The sequence below is a fragment of the Epinephelus moara genome, chromosome 21 (assembly GCF_006386435.1).
Source record: "Epinephelus moara isolate mb chromosome 21, YSFRI_EMoa_1.0, whole genome shotgun sequence".
NCBI classification, from domain to species: domain Eukaryota; kingdom Metazoa; phylum Chordata; class Actinopteri; order Perciformes; family Serranidae; genus Epinephelus; species Epinephelus moara.
Window position 1 is genome coordinate 12481546 of NC_065526.1, and position 17669 is coordinate 12499214.

General features: G+C 41.4%; 2 protein-coding genes across 4 annotated transcripts in view; both read left to right on the top strand.

The window, feature by feature from the left end:
- Positions 1 to 1779: 1779 nt before the first annotated feature.
- Positions 1780 to 9684, top strand: map2k2b (mitogen-activated protein kinase kinase 2b). Its single transcript, XM_050032494.1, has 11 exons — positions 1780 to 2609; positions 2722 to 2932; positions 3048 to 3194; positions 4572 to 4649; positions 5050 to 5101; positions 5360 to 5484; positions 5810 to 6023; positions 7077 to 7129; positions 7212 to 7273; positions 7394 to 7439; positions 7658 to 9684. Exons 1-11 carry the CDS (start codon positions 2407 to 2409, stop codon positions 7766 to 7768), a joined length of 1302 nt encoding a protein of 433 aa, XP_049888451.1. The 5' UTR covers positions 1780 to 2406; the 3' UTR covers positions 7769 to 9684.
- A 7304-nt stretch (positions 9685 to 16988) lies between these two features.
- The window catches only part of tcf3a (transcription factor 3a), a 33392-nt gene continuing 32711 nt past the window's right edge, over positions 16989 to 17669 (top strand). For 2 of the 3 annotated variants that reach the window (XM_050032487.1, XM_050032488.1), the window contains exon 1: positions 16989 to 17530. The gene's annotated coding sequence lies outside the window, so the exon portion shown is untranslated. The remainder of the gene's footprint in view (positions 17531 to 17669) is intronic. The other variant, XM_050032486.1, reaches the window with a different exon arrangement.

A 17669-nucleotide genomic window follows, 5' to 3' on the forward strand; every position in this document is an offset into this window, starting at 1 on the left:
GCCTACGTAGGGGTGGTGGGTGCCAATGGAAGCCCAAGATGGAGGGGCCCATCTTGGGCTTCCATTGGCACCCACCACCCAACAGCAAATACTGCAAAGATAACATAATTAATATTTAGAAAGTAAAGTCTATGAGCTAAGCATAAGTAAACCCGGAAGCTAGAATTTTTTTTGGTGTATGAACCAAGTAAGCAATGCCATTGGAATGAAAAGGCACCATCTTGGCACCCTTTTACACAAAACTGTTGTGGCACCTAGCATACCAACACAACACCACTTTATCCCATTAAAACAATACTCAGAACTTGTATTAATTTCTATGAAAAAGCATCTTGATTCTTTTGATCTGAGGACCCTTATGGACTAAAAGAATATGAATAACTGACAGGGTAATCAAGGAATGGGCACATAATTTGAGGTTTTATACATCCGAGAACTTCAATTAACAAATGAACTGCTTGGAAACCAGACCAGGTGTCTAATTGAGACAGGCGTTTATTTGTCAAAATGTGTAGCCACACCGGGCTTGTTGAAACACTTAATTTCCTTTTGCATCCATTTATGGTGGACATGTCTTTAATTTTGTCAAAATGAAAGTCCTCTATTACTTAAAGAAGCCTGGCTTGGATGCCAACTCCTTAGAGCATTATAGACCTGTCTCTAATCTTGCCTTTTTGCCAAAAGTTTTTGAAAAAGTTGTCTCAAATCAGCTTTTGAAATACTTGACATTAAATGACCTCCTTGAGCCTTTTCAGTCTGCTGTAAATTATTCAACTGAAACAACACTCACCAAGGTGGCAAATGATTTATTATTGGCTGTAGATTCAGAGTCACTATCTGTGCTACTGTTGCTCGATCTAAGTGTGGCATTTGACACGTTGGATCATTCTATTTTATCGGACAGACTTGAAAATTATTTTTGGCATCTCAGGTCAGGTGCTCCTTTGGTTGAGATCTTACTTGTCAGACAGATCTCAACGTGTCTTATATAACAAAACATTCTCTGAACCGCATGCTGTTAGTCATGGGGTTCCACAGGGGTCTGTATTTGGTCCACTGTTATTTTCTGTATACTTGGCACCATTGGGTGAGATTTTACATTAATTTGGGATCTCTTTTCATTGTTATGCAGATGATTTACAGTTGTATACGCCTATTATCCTTCAAAATGGGTCGGATATAACTAAACTTGATACCTGTGTAGCTGCAGTTAGGGGATGGTTATCTAGAAATTTCCTGTTACTTAAGACAGAAATGATGATTATTGGTCCTGCGAAACTAACACGCATTTAATACTTCTGTGTTGAATCAACGCCATAGCTACGGCATAGGCTCCACATCGACATCCCCAAGGTCCGCTGAAAGACGTTTGGTGAGCGTGCTTTTTCATTTCGTGCACCAACCTTGTGGAACAGTCTACCTATAGGTATGAGGCAGGCATGTTCAGTTGATGTTTTTAAAGCAAAGCTAAAAACTCATTTGTTCACTACTGGGTATAAGTCTTGATTTGTCTGTTTATTGTTGTCTTTCATTGTTTTATTGTGTTTTATTTATTGTATACTGTTTTTAGTAGCTTTTCTGTTTTAAATTATGTTCACCACTTTGATTAAAAGCGCTTTACAAATAAATGTATGATTATTATTATTACGTTCATCTTTATTTTGAGGAGGACAAATGCACTTGTTTTAAATATTGAGGGGGACGTATTCCCAGCACCCCCTGAAATCTACGCCTATGGTTTCGGCCATAGGTTTCGACGACTGTACAGCTGACTGTCATTGTTTGAAATATCGCGAGACTGACTCCACGGTTGAACCCACCGGGCTGTGTGCGGATGCTGCTCCGTGTCGCTCCCCTATCTCTGTTGCTGATACTGGGACCCGGTGTGTGTGTGTATCTGTCTGCAGTGACCACACACCTGCTAGCAGAAATAAGGGAGTCCCATTAGGCTGTTGTTTCTAACTCAAACAGTGTGGGGACACAGCACAGACACAGCGTTAGTAAAGTAAAACAGTCGGTTGCTATCAGCTAGCGTTGAATGTATCACTCAACGGCTAACTACCTAGCATGCTAGCTAACGTGAAGTGCAGCTAGTGATGGCTCTGGGGTTTAAAATATTATGTTTGCCGTCATACTGTAGGTAATGTAGCACAGATTAATTTAAGTGTTCATACCGGTAACATTATTTAACGTAAGTGTAGTGACAATAATGCTAGTTATCGTGCTAACCAGTGTAAGTACCGTTATGTCTCATTTAAAACAAGTAACATTACTATAATCAAGCTAACGTTAACTTAATGTTAGCCAGCTAGCTAACGTTAGCATTACAGTGCCCCACTACAGCATCTACAAGATAATACCTGTTTTACTTAATTAACCAAACCTTTACATGGGAAGTTAAACTTTATGCTAATTCCAAATAGCATTGACTATCATTTCCCAGTCAGAAAGTTAATCTTTTTCAATTATAGCCCAGGAAAAGTGTCACTTAAGCCCAGCTCAGTTCATCCACAAGTGATCATGGCTCCTAAAAAGAGACCAGTGCCCTTAAACATCGCTCCTGCTAGTGATGTGTTGTCCACCTCCACCAACACTGATGTTTCATCTGAGTAAGTTATTCTGCTAACCACATAAATATCTAAATATACCATATAAACTAAATATGTCATTCATATTTGTGATCTGTACGGTGCCTTATTTGCTCTGTGACATTTCCCGCAGGGCCAATTTAGAGGCACTTAAAAGAATAATGGAGGAGCTGGACCTGGATGAACAACAGAAGAAAAGGTTAGAAGCTTTCCTCACCCAGAAGGCCAAGGTGGGCGAGTTGAGAGATGATGACTTCAATCGAGTATGTGAGCTGGGTGCGGGCAATGGAGGAGTTGTCAACAAGGAATGTCACAGACCTTCAGGAATAATCATGGCCAGAAAGGTGAGCCACAAGTAACACTATCATATGATGTGAATATGATCAAAAAGTGATACTGAACACGGTAATAAAACATTGTTGAAACACATTCAGTATAACAATTTTCTTTTTCGTTCAGCTCATTCATCTTGAAATCAAACCTGCCATCAGAAACCAGATCATCCGAGAGCTTCAGGTGCTGCATGAGTGTAACTCTCCCTACATTGTCGGCTTCTATGGAGCATTTTATAGTGATGGAGAGATCAGCATCTGCATGGAGCACATGGTGAGTCAATTGGAGGGAGTGACTGTGTGTGGGTGGCAGATTAAAGTATTAAGGGTTTTTCTGTATCGATCAGTTTATCCCCAAATGGATCTTCTTTTTCCACTTTGCACATTTTTTATGTTGTATACCAGTGCAGAAGGTCAGGTAGAGAAAATGTTCAACTGAGTTAGGGTCCTAGTTAGTTTTTATGCTTATTTCAAGGACAGTGATATTGAATAAAGTAAAAAATACAAGATCCTCTGTGGCCTTTCTATATGAATATGTGTCAGTCCCATGTTTAAGCAAAGATAATGCAATTTAAAAAAACAGTTAAAATGCTAATCTTGAATTCTCCTTGATGTACTGTGGTTGGATTGCACCTCATTTGTACATCACTTTAGACAAAAGCATCCACCGAATGATTACATGTAAATTTAGATCTCATAGAGGGTGATTTTAAATGTAAAGCAAATTTTCTGTGGGGAGGGATGGGAATTGAGGACTGATTCCAGTTAAGAACTAGTCCAAATTGTCTGATTCATCAGAGTTGTATGCCTCCAGCCTTATCAATTCATCTTAACCAACTGCTTTAAACTCATATGTCTACACTGCTAGAAACTTGCAACAAGGAGTCACGGTGTAAAGGAGGATATGGTCCAAAGTGTGGCTTCATTTCACGAAGACAGATGACAACAGTGCTGCTTGTAATGTCTATTAAATTATCATTTCAAGTCAGGGTGGAAAACCCAGAAATAATTGAAACATCTTTCTATGCAACATGGGCTTAAATTCCAGTAATGCCATGTATTTGACAGTCTAAACATGAGTGCCACTGCTTACCAACTGAGCAACATGTCAGTTACTGAGGGTAAATATCCTGTTATAATAACATTAGAGCCACACACACAGGTCGCTTTTTTCTTTGAATAAGAAAACTTCAATGAAAGTGAATACTTTTACAAATATTCTCTCATTTGATTCATTTTAGATGATGCCAGACAGAGTGTTGCTACCATTAGTTCAGACCCAGAGATAATGAAACCATTGTACTGATGCTGAAAAGTTTTAGAGGCCTACTTTTTCCCACACAGAAAATCGATCAGGAATCAATCAGGGAATCGATTAAGAATTGGACCGATAAGCACAATCAATAATGGCATTGGTGTCAGTAAAATATTATCATCTCCCATCCCTAATTGTGGTAAGAATGGCATAAAACTGCACAGTACTGTGTCAGACATGTATATGTTCCACAGAAGAACCAGTAAATGTACTCAGTGCACATCACAATAATGGGAAAGGTGTGATCAATTGAAATTCTGTTTTAGACAGAATGCTCTTTTAGCAGTCTGTATTTTGACCTCTTGTATTCTTTGCTGTCTGTCTTTTGTTGTGCAGGACGGTGGATCTCTGGACCAGGTGCTGAAAGAAGCAAAGAGGATCCCTGAAGAGATTCTGGGCAAAGTTAGCATTGCTGTAAGTGTATGGTTATCTTTTATATCGTCCATCCATTTTTATCCGCTTATCCAGGGCCGGGTCACGGGGGCAGCAGGCCAAGCAAAGCACCCCAGATGAGATATATAATCCCTCCAGCGTGTCTTGGGTCTACCCTGGGGCCTCCTACCAGTGGGATGTACCCACAACACCTCTAATGGGAGGTGCCCAGGGGGAATCCTTCTGTATTGTAATGTCGTATAATATTGCATGATATTGGCAATAATGAAACAATTGTGGCCTTAATGTACACACACACACACAAGCGCACGCACACACACCACGGGCCTGGCTGAGTTTTACCTTTGTTTCTATCTGTTACTTTCACATTAAGATTGCTTACAATTATTGACTTGTGTAACTTCTGCCCTTTTTGAAACAGGTTTTGAGAGGCCTTGTGTACCTAAGAGACAAACATCAAATCATGCATAGAGGTACTTGTTTTTTCATGGGATTAATTACAGAGTCTTGTATTTCATCTGCAAGAGATGATGTACACTAGCATAGTGCATTGTAGTTTGTTAAATCATGTGTGCTAACCTGGTCATACAAATGATCATATGCTAAAGATAACAAATGTCCTAACCTTTATGTTAATGTTACTGTAGGGCTGTACAGAGAGTCCTTTTTCACTGCATTCTGTTATTGTTGTCCAGTCAGGTGAAGTTTTTGAATACCTTTTGTACCCCCAGATGTGAAGCCTTCAAACATCCTGGTGAACTCCCGTGGGGAGATCAAGTTGTGTGACTTTGGTGTAAGCGGGCAGCTCATAGACTCCATGGCCAATTCCTTTGTTGGGACAAGATCTTATATGTCGGTATGTTGGTCCTCACTGAATTATGCTTGAAACGATAAACTCAGTTTGGTTACTCAATATTACTGTGATGTGATACCTTTGTGTTGAACTTTTTGTTGAGGCTATTCAAATGAAATGTTCCCATCCATCATCGTATTGTGTGTACCACTAATGTCCTTTAAGATATTATTGACCTAACTTCAACCAGTGCCTCAATTTACATATAAAAATAAGCAATATTTTAGCCGTTTGATTTCAGATTATTTAATGCCTGTGCAGTGAGCAACAGTTCCTTGTAGTTGTTGATATAATTATTCTGTTCTGTGTTTTTATCTTTGCTGTGTAGCCTGAGAGATTGCAGGGAACTCACTACTCTGTGCAGTCAGATGTGTGGAGCATGGGCCTGTCCCTTGTGGAGCTGTCAATCGGGCGCTTCCCCATCCCTCCTCCAGATGCCAAAGAACTGGAGGCCATATTTGGACGGCCCATCTTGGCTGGTAGTGAAGAAGAGACGCTCAGCACTTCGCCCAGACCCAGACCGCCGGGTAGACCTGTCAGCGGTGAGCAACACAGCTATATTGAAGTGCAATAGAGTGCTCCAGGGATGACGTTGTTCTGTAGGCCGATACGATACTTGCATGTTTTGTTCAGCAAGATAACCTTCACAAATGAACACCACTTTAATGATTTTTGAAGCCTGAATGCAATCGCCAGAGGTAAAAGCTAACGTTTGGCTATAACGAACTACACTACGGTAACATTACTTCAATGTCACCATCTCAATGATGCTGTAAAGCTGTGTTCGACGTGATGACGTAGCCTCAGTTAGCCACTTGTTAGCAACCACCTTCTTAAAGACACATAACAGCTTCAAAATTTAAGAGTGATGTATTTACCTACAGATTTTATGTCGTAGAATGAAACCTGGAAGTCTCTACACCAATAATCCATCAACTTCGAGACAAGGGGACCGAGAGTGCTAAAATGCGAACTCATATCTGGGGTTTAGGACTCATTCCTGGAGCACTCTATAGATAATTTTGCACTCAGGCAGCTCTAGGTGGCAGTATGAGAAATAGTGACACATGAAGTAAGTAAATTACACTCTGAGGTATGCCAGCCTGGCCAGTCTACTGAGTGCCACAAGGGAGCGCTTCTCTCAGCTCTCTCCTGCTGCTGTTGTCGGGACAGTTTGCATGTTGTTTTTATGTTTTGATATACCAGTTCCTGTTGTGAGAAAACAGGATGAATCTTCTATGTGTGATGGTAATCAGCATAAGGGTTTTGTTGTGGCTCTTCAGTGTTATTCACGTCTGTCCGTCCTGGAAGAGGGATCCCTCCTCAGTTGCTCTTCCTGAGGTTTCTACCGTTTTTTTATCCCGTTAAAGGGTTTTTTTTGGGGAGTTTTTCCTTATCCGCTGCGAGGGTCATAAGGACAGAGGGATGTCGTATGCTGTAAAGCCCTGAGGCAAATTGTGATTTGTGATATTGGGCTTTATAAATAAAATTGATTGATTGATTGATTATTTAGTCTGATAAAAATGAGTGTTTTTACATAAGTCTTGCTTGAAATGTTGAGTATAAAACACAGTTTAACTCGGCTCCTTTTCCAGGTCATGGTCCTGCAATGGCCATCTTTGAACTTCTAGACTACATAGTAAATGAGGTAAGAGTTGTCCAAAGAAAAACTGGTTCCATAAAGTATTTACTGTGATCAGATGTTCATTCAACTTTGTTCTCTATTTCAGCCCCCTCCCAAACTACCACATGGCGTCTTCACCTCTGATTTCCAGGACTTTGTGACAAAGTGGTGAGACATTTTATCTTGGAAACATGCAGTTGTCTTTTGTCTACATTCACGTTTTCTTTTTTCCTTAATGGATGGAAAGTCATATCTTAAAGAGTCCTCTTTCCTCTGTCATTTCCTCAGTCTCATCAAAAATCCATCAGAGAGGGCTGACTTGAAAATGTTGATGGTGAGTAATCTCAGTTAGACTGTGGCTTAAGTTTTAATTTAAGCTCCTGCTTTTCCTTTTCTGTGATATCTGACAGGTTGAAGGTCTAGACCTTCAACCAGAAGGTCTAGGCTTATTCATACACAGTTAGAGTCAGCAGCAGAAAACTTTGTTCTGTTATATGATTAAATTTTCAGTGTTCAGTATCTTACCTGTATTTATACTTTGTTTTGTTGCAGAACCATATGTTTATCAAGCGGTCCGAGGTGGAGGAGGTAGACTTTGCTGGCTGGCTTTGTAAAACCATGGGGCTGAACCAACCTAGCACTCCCACACGCACTGCAGACTGAACACACACTGACCACATTCGCACACACACACACACACGTATAAACATGGAGAAGCTGCTGCCTAAAACCTGATGCCCACACACACACACACACGTTGTTTGCCACGTCCTCCCTCAGGTGAACCTCTGAAGTCTCCATCTATCAAATGAACTCTACTGACAAGTAAGCCAGGAAAGATGCTCTATCTACAGCACGAGTGTGTCAGTTATTACAGTCATATGTGATACATGTGTGACTTTGTTTTCATATGTGTCATGCAAACACATTTAGAAGAGTAAGGATAGTTTATTTTTACCGAACAGGTCGGGTTATGTGTGTCTGTGTTAGCAAGAGATGATTGAGTCAAAGAATGTTTTTTTGCATTCAGTGATGTGACTGATTTCTACAAAGATGTCTTGAGGTGAAGCACAATGTTTAAAACATTTTAGCATGACCCTCATGTCAAAGCCAAAAATGAAAAAAGTTACAACCTTAAAAGCACCCTCTGCTCCCTCTGTATTTCAGGGTTGTTATCTTTAAGCATCATCCTTAGCTTGTTGTGGTACCATTAGCTTCAGATGAGCTACACTGGGGCAGAGGCTGTCTTTGAAAATACCAGAGACTCATCCCTGGACGCTACCTGCCGTAATAAGACCGCTTTTATCTCTTGAGCAAGATGCATCACGACTCACTGAGCAGTCTCTGCGGAAACAAGTGATTATTTCTTTGTATTCGCTGTCATGTAAACAACAGGACACAGATTTGCCATTGAAGTATATCCTGTGTTGTGGCAGGATTAGGGCATTTCGCTCCTTTGTTTTGTTCTATTTGTGTACTTCCTCCTTTAAGTAAATGTTTAAAGGGACAGTTAACCCCAAAATCAAAAATACATATTTTTCCTCTTACCTATGGTGCTAGTTATCAATCTAGATTGTTTTAGTTGCCAAGTGTTGGAGATATCAGCCGTAGAGATGTCTGCCTTCTCCCTGAAATAATGGAACTAGATGGCACTCAGCTTGTGGTGCTCAAAGCGCCAAAAAATAAATTTGGAAAACTCAACATCAATGTTTCTTTCCAGAAATCATGACCCAGCTACTTGAGATAATCCACAGACCTTGTTGTGAGCAGTTTATGTAAGAACTATTTTCTTTCTACTGAACTACACCCGCTGGTCTTCCACAAACCATGTCACTGAAGGACAAAGGATTATTTAAAGGTATTTTAGGGCTTTTTGTCTTTAATTGATAGGACAGTATTAGGGTGAAAGGGAGAGAGGGGGTGACATGCAGCAGGGGGCTGTGGGGCGAAATTGAACCCACGGCCACTGCGGCAAGAACAAAGCCTTTGTACATGGGGCACCTGCTCTACCAGGTGAGCTACAGGGTGCCCCAGGAAAATGGATTTCAAGAGTATCACTGAGCTCGTTAACGTTACAGCTCTGACAAGGAGGACACCATTAATGTTTATATCTCACACTGTCACAAGCACGAGTCCATGAGTAGATGCACGCTTCCTTCTGCGCGATACAGTTTGCAGGTGTAGTTCGGTAGAAAGAAATTAGTTCCTACATGAAACTGCTCACAACAAGGTCTGTGGTTTATCTTGAGTAAGTGGGTCATGATTTCTGGAAAGAGACATTGCTGTTGAGTTTTTCACATGTATTTTATTGCTGCTTTGAGCACCACAAGCTGAGTGCCATCTAGTTTCATTGTGTTCATGAGAAGGCAGACATCTCTACGACAGATATCTCCAACACTCTGCAACTCACACCCAAACAAACTACACTGATAAACAGCACTACAGGTAAGAGGAATATATGTTTTTCTGATTTGGGGGTGAACTGTCCCTTTAAATATAGATTTTTGTTATAGCAAAATCATAGAAAGCTTTGTCTATAAAGTCAGAATTGTCAATAAATTGTATGTATTGTAACATGATGTCTTCATTTGCCAGAGTATCACTTCAGTGTTTTACACTCTTTTCACCAGAAGGGGGAAGCACTCAGGTGCAATGCACTGAGGAATTCTGGTACAATTACAAACTGAAGTGTGCTACCATACAGAAAATATAGAAATATACTTATCACTGTGTGTGTGGTGCATTGTATATACACTGCAAGTTAGCTCATGCTTATACTGACTGAGAAGAAGAGCAGGACAGTGAATCAAAGCCCTGCTGGAATACATTAGTCCATTTAAACTACCAGCACAATGGCTCATCTGTTTGGCTCATGTCTGGGGTGATAATGAAATGTCTTCCCTTTAATGTCAGTCAACTCCTGGCTTAAAATGTGAGGCCTTGAGCTTGGAGAAAGACGTAGTGTTGCAGTGTGTGGGGCGGCTAAGTCTGAGCAGTGTTGATGGGAGGGGGAATGCTGCAGCAGAAAAACAGCAAAGTCTGCAGTCATTAATATGCAAATATGCAAATGAGAGGGTAATTAAGATTGGGCGTTTGTCAGTGGCTCTTTGATTGCTAATGAATTCAAATCTGCAAGAAAGGGGGGAGGGGATGATGAGCTAAAAACGAGGAAAAAGAACAGGATGCTATTGTGCTTTTTCTTGCAAAAAAAACGAGTAAAAGAGTGAGTGAGCGGTCTGTAGAATGTAAAGGCCCTATTGAACAGAAGAAACACTGAACATCGATGCATCAGTTTTTAAATAAAGACGACAACGCCCACCCAAAACTGATAAAAAGGAACTGCACGTTAAAAAAAATTCATTAAACAAGTATGTTAAGATTCTCAGAAGCCACATCATAAAAGAGGGGGAAACCAGAGTGTGCGTTTCTGCCAAGACAATCAACCATGCACGCTGTCACTGAGCGATCAGCATAGCAGGCTACAGCCGCCACAGGAAGGAAGAGAGATTTCAGCTCATTTAAGAGTGATGTGGCTGACCCCTGTTGAGAGAGATGCTCAGGTATCTTGGCGGGGGGCGTGCAGTGGCGGCATGTCGTGTGTCACAAACAGCGTTATTTTCATATTTCTGGGGAACGGGGGGGCCTACAGTTCACACATGAGCAAACACTGCTGTTAACGCTGTTTCAGTGGTCCCTTGACACTTGTACATCTTCCTCTCTGGCATGTGAAATGAGAATATGTATACAAGGAATAAAAACAAATTAAATGTTGTGAGGAATGGGGCAAAACAGCTGCTCTTGTCACCTTATGGCGTAATGACTTTCTCACAATGCAGCAGCTTTGTGTATTCTTACAGGGCTGAGTACTCACAATAATGTCATTGCCTGCACAGGCGTAGATTCTGGGGCGATATAGGGGACACGTCCCCCTTAATATTTAGAATATGTGCATTTTGCAGAGGACTTTTATTCCAACAAAATTAAAGACATTAACACCATGAATTGATGCAGAAAATGCACAACTTGGGGCATAAAAGAACCACCAGAACGCAGGAAATTAAGTGTCTGACAGATATTTTCTGGGTGCCTCAACCTACCCCCGTTTCATGTGCCCCCATGAGCCTGTTTTTACAATGCCTCCTCACACCATTGGCACTATTACGCCACCTCAATGTTGTGTATAAAAGGTGCAATCGTGGAATGGTGGGACAGAGTTGTCTCGCCTTTAAGCCGGCATTGGAGGTAACGCTCCAAAGTGACGTTTATATAAACAAGTCAGCTGGCAGGAGGGGATCATGAGTGGCAGGGTGTGATGTTTTGACAGTGTGTTATGTGTGCGACCCACTATGGGAGATTTAAAAAGTAGCTGCTGGCATGAATAACAGCAATCAAAAATGTCCGCAAATTGGGAAAACAATGAGGTCCAGGAGCTCCTTACCCTCCGAGCAGAGGACGAGATCAGCCGCCATATAACAGGGATAGTAAATGATTGTTACCGCCATGTTAACGCCATTGTTACTGTTCATAAAGGGCTGTTGATGCATATGTTATATGTCACACTACTGATGTGTTACATGTCACACCAATCACGCCTCTTTTGATTCAGCAATGCCGGCATGCTGTCTAAAATCATACACTGGAGCGCAATGTTGCAGCTGTGTACAAATGCAGTGTTGGCTTCCATTGTTTTGGCCCCGAGGTTGTCACTTCAAGACGGGAATTTCACACCATTATGCCGCCTCACTGTTGAATATAGAAGGTACAATCGTGGAATGGTGGGAAAGAGTTGTCTCGCCTTTAAACTGGCATCAGAGATCGTGACAGCACCAAAATGACCTCTGTATAAAAGCGGCAGACTTCAGGGTGTGACATTCGACGATGTGTTACATGTGCAACCCAACGTGGGAGATTTAAAAAGTAGCTGTTGGGTGAAGAAGCGACCGAAAATATCCGCAAATTGGGAAAACAATGAGGTCCAGGAGCTCCTTGACCTCCGAGATCAGTCGCCATATAACAGGGATAGTAAATGATTGTTATCACCATCTTAATGCCATTATTACTGTTCATAAAGGGCTGCTGACACGTATGTTACATGTCACACTAGAGACCAACGTGTTATGTGTCGCACCCATCACGCCTCTTGATTCCACAATGCTGTAAAAATGCAGTGTTGGCTTCATTTTCCAGGCCTGGAGGTTGCCGCCTGGTGCCCCCCTCCTCCAATGTTGAAAGGAAACCTACGCCCCTGACTGTCTGTGACACCCAGTCAAAAAGACATTAGACTGAGTCTGGTTGGGAATAATCTAAAAAGAGAACGCATGACACCATATCAGTACGATATTTAGATTTTGAATACATTCCCAAATACTTGAGCCAGGATTATGAGCGCTAATGCAATATATTTGGAATGGGGTGTCAGCAGCTGACCCCAGGCCTGCTCTGTTCGGTAAGAGATGAGCAGTGGAGTTCATGAGTGTGTTTGCATATGTGTGTGTGAGAGCGAGGGGGCTGTATTTTTCACAGGAAACAGGAAACCAGAAGTCATAACAGGATGCCCCAAGTTTTCATACTGTACCTGATGCGTGGGTGGCTGCATGGGGGTAACCCATTTACAAAGATATGGGAGCTTGTCTAGAAGAAGAGAGAGCCCAGGAAAGAGTGGGTGGAGAGGAGGGTACACACTTAGGGGGGTAGGAAAATGGAGTTCCACTCTAAATATAGCTTTTTGGTGTGTCTCAGGCTTTATCGTACAACCTTGATGTTGTTTTGCCTCCATGCCGTTCGTCCTACTTTTTAAAAGGCAACAAAGCAAACATTGTTTGATGTTTTGTGTAGAGCTGCGATACCATCACGTCTACGGCAAATATGTGCGCCATCTTCCCCCAGGTGTACTGGAGGAGCTTCTCAAGTGAATCTGTGACATGAGACCAGTTTTGTCATAATGAGGTTGATCTGCTCACACTGACTGAATGCTTCTGAGTTGTACCTTCACCCCATTTAACTGCATCTCTCTTTAAAGCATGCATTGGCTGTTCCCGGGGCTAAGTAAAATATACTGTCGTACACTTTATATATTTATTCAGTCTTAAAAGGATAACATTGCAACCAGTCTTTGGTCCCACTGTTAATGACATACAGGTGTGTGCCTGAGTTGCATGTGTGCAAAGCATGCTGAGCGTGAGTGTGTGTTTGCGAACCACAAAGTGGATGGCTGAGTTTTCTCGTAAAGGCCAGCACAGATGTTATTTAGGTTGTTTCCCCTCAAACCAGTTGAGGTTTTCTTTAGAAAGTCTCAAAACAAACGCTGCAGTCTTGTTTACATAACCACCGAGGTACAATTCATGAGAAAACAGCAGCCAGGCCATTTTATACGAGTTCGATGCTGGCTCAACTCTTTTGATTCCAGCTCGACAAAAGGAAGTAGATGTACCATTGCTTTTTTTTGTACCACTTTCTGTCTCTCGTCCATGCGTAGATAAAAACACAGTCCTGCAGTCACACATGTTGCACTCATTTACTAACCGCAGATGTTTTTGTTCTTCCCTAACACTAAAGTGCAGGACAGCTAGTGAACATGTAGCTTAATGAAATATTAAAAGATGTCAAATATCATACATATAGGCCACTGTGATATACTGTATGTGCTATAAATTCTTTTCAGGGACGTCTTCACAACATAATGTAATCACGTGTTTTTCTCTTCAAACACAGGACAAGACTGTTTGACAAGAAAGGGGTGATGATACTGCAAGATTGTAGGGTAATGGGGGAAGACACGCCCCTTTAGAACAAAGTCAATTTACTGTAAAATTAAAAAATATTTGGATATGAGTTTAGCATGTTCAGGATGATGATGCATAAACCAACTAAGTAATGCCCCACTAAGCCCCCAAGCTACACAGTTAGCTGTCAAACTAAATAAAACAAACTAAAATCCCAATTCTGACACATTTATGGATTATCTAGAAACCTTTTAGCCATTTCATGAGGCAAATTGTTTTATTTCAGGATGTCTTCCTCCAGAAAGCTGGCTAAAAATGTTTGCTAACTCTAGATAGCCACAATGCTAACGATCGCTAGCTAGCAAGCTAATAAAACTAGCAAGCTGCCACTACTACATATAGATATAAACCACATAAAGTCACATATGACTATACACATAATCTAAATAAACAATATTTTGAGGCAGGATGCCCTGGTGGTTTTCACTGTCTTTCTAAATGGGGCATCTTGCCCCAAAGGGTCGAAATTTACATATTTACTCTAAAGGAGGAAGGTTTTAATGTACAACATACTGTAATATCAATACAGTCCAGTCCAATTCCAGTCAGTTTTTAATGTAATCAAATTAAATTACTTTTGTTTTGGTAGAGTTTGCCTTTTTATTAGAAAATGGGCGTGCATAACATACTGATACACTCAATTAAAAAGTCATTCATAACTTTTTGTGTAGGCCCAGTTTAATATTGCAGTAATAATGTGTGGTTATCACAAAATCCCACAGCACACCTGGAATGCCAACATGACACACCATTTGAGAACCACTGGTATAGATTATTAATATTACAAATACAACTTTAGGTAGGCTACTAGAATATATAATCAATCGCTTTTTCAGTCCAATAGATACATTTTGCTGCTGCTGCAAAAATGGCTGAGGTGAGATTATTTTCCTTTGGGGGCATAATTTAATACATCCCAATATGTTTTATGGCAATACTCAGCATATTGCAACATATTTAAAATCCCAATAATATTGTATCGCGACGTTAGTATCGTGATGATATCGTATCCTGGATCCTCTTGTGATCCCCACCCTTACAGTTAACCCTAAAATGGGTCTGGTGGAATAAGTCTCAAGAATGCAGCAACTCAGATGAAATATCACAATTCACTAGAGCAGTAGTTCCCAACTGGTCCCGCCATGGGGTCCAGATTTCTATTAAGTCATTAGTTCAAGGTCCCATAGTTTAATACATTCAGCGTCATACTTGTGTTTGGCCATGTTGTTCCGCTAATTTGCTGTCTCCGTCAAGTAGTGGTCTGTTCGGTACGCTTTTTTTCCGTCTCCACTGAAAAGTTGTGGATGGTACCAATGGAAACCGTTTCGTACAGTTCCCATGTTTGGTCCCCCCTCTGTTGGGGTACCTAGCACACAGATCTGGTACTAAAAGGTGGAGCTGTGAACACTGCAGTCTGATTGGTCAACAGAGGACGGTCACTCTGCTCAGGGCTGAGTTGTGGCTGGTTTTGAGGCTCATGTAACCACTGTTCATACTGTGGAGGGTTTAATTAGTAAACTGTAACTATAAAATGAAAGGATGTTTTGCTGCCTCTCACAGCTGCTGGAGTCTGAGAAAAAATAACTGAATTCACTGGGCCGACTGCCGACGACTTTTAAGGTGGAACATTAACTTGTAATGTTACTTTATGAGTGATGTGATGACGTAAATCCATCAGCACATCTTAAATATTCCATATTACCATTAATTTAGTTTTTATATGACATACTTTTAGTAACGAGTGGATCTTTAAGCATTTATATATATTAATTTGGGCCAGGTCACGTGAACTGCATATATTCTAATCCAAAAAAAGCTTTGTGGAGCGTTGTTCCTGTGGGCTCCGGCAACACTATACCCCTGAGCTTGCCTGAGAAGGACTAAATACCCAAACCTGCCATTTTTTAAATATCCCATGGAGAGAGACTCTCACTGCAGCCTGTTTTATTTTGTTCTGAAAATGTTGGCGTGAGCCTCGTTCTGTGGACGATAAACGAGGTGCAGACTCCCATCTGTGTCACCGCTAAAGGAAATACAGTGAGTGACGACAACTCCGCCCATATTTAAGAGTACTGTTTGCAGTGGAAACGCTAGGGTCTAGGTACCATCTCTGAAGGGTTACCTTTGGTTCCAAAGGTACCATACCGAAAGTGTTTGGTGGAAACGGGGCTATAGTGTATCAGGACACTTTATTATGCTCCATGTGCAAGAGTTCGCTCGCTCCCTGTATGTTAGAAAGAAGTGTAAGAAGACCCTCTTTAGGTTGTTTTCTTGAGCATTGCTTGTGTGATCCTTATGTCATTACAGATGGTTAGATTATTATATCTCCATACTCTGCTTGAAAAGTGTAAATGCTTAAGCAGTATCAACATCCAGGTTTTGGATCTGAATATTGTCAAAATAGCACCAAAAAATGGCTTGTATCCACCTGACCCTTGTGCTTCTATAGCCCTCCATATAATGGCAACACTATTAAATTATTATCATGTGAAACAGGGCTGTAATTGTTCACTCTACAGTCGGAAACGGAGCGTCATGATAAGTTTTGTGCTGGAAATCTACTATATTTAAAAATAAAATGTGTGCGGTCCATTCAGAATGGGCCTGTGACCCACTTTTGGACCTCGACCCATCTATTGGGAACCACTGCACTAAGCACAGCCTTTCAATACATGTGTTGAAAGTAGATTTAATGGCACATATTGGTTAGGAGAGGAATTAAGGGGGTGGGGTCGTCTTACCCCATCTTATCAAATATATATTACACATTGTGAGATTTATTTATTGCAAGGTCACCTCATTATGTGATGTTTTGGGGCATTAATTGAGACAATATGGCCGATTACACTGCACCCCAAGAGAAACTTTCTTATCCATGTTGAGCACAGTGGACTCCCATCTCTCTTTGACACACACGAATATTTTTGTAGCTTGAGAACAAAATTAAAACGCAGGCAACCCGTAGGCAAAGTGAGCCTGCCCTCAAGCTTGATGATGAAATATATTTGGGCGTCCTACGTGCCAATCAAATTTTGGCCGCATCCCATTGGTCCTCCCTCTGATATTATCATTCCATCTTCTACTGGCTGTTGGGCTTTCCGCTGTCCTCATCCGCCAATCGACATAGGTCCCCGGGAATTGCTACTCCGCTCATTTTGTGTCCCGTTTACAGCCACGAAACAGTGACATTTTCTGCGGTGTTAAAATAATCGTCGTGTCCGTGAATAAAATCGTGACACCTGCTCGGTTTGGTGACTGCGTTTTAGCCGACATTGATGCCACTGATGTTTCAGCGTCCATGTCCCCCCGTAGGCTGTGCTGCGGAGTGATACTCATCTCATCGGTGCCGACAATGTGGAGGCTGTTAAAATGTCTACTTGGAAAATGAAATGGTTACATTTTCTCCAACAATAAGGAAACGGAGCGGCGTAAGAGTTATGGTTCGCGTTAGAAACGTGTTTCCAGTTTCGTGACGAGGACGACGACGAGACGAGGCGACGGAGGAGTGGTTCATTTTGTCTTTCCTCGTTTTATCGAGCCCACAGTCCGGACCACGGGGGGAAGGATCCTATCCCTAACTTTGTTTTTCTCTGTGCTGCGGCCGTTGGTTTCTCCCCGTTGGATGCCATTTAATTGAATCCAGGTAAATATGTGTACAAATGCACGTTCCTAACAAGCATATGCATGTCAGACAGCATCGTCTGTGGCGTTGTTACAGTAGTAATAATCAAGTTTTAAGCGCATCGTTCAAGTTGTTACCGAGTGCCACAGCCGGGAAAAGC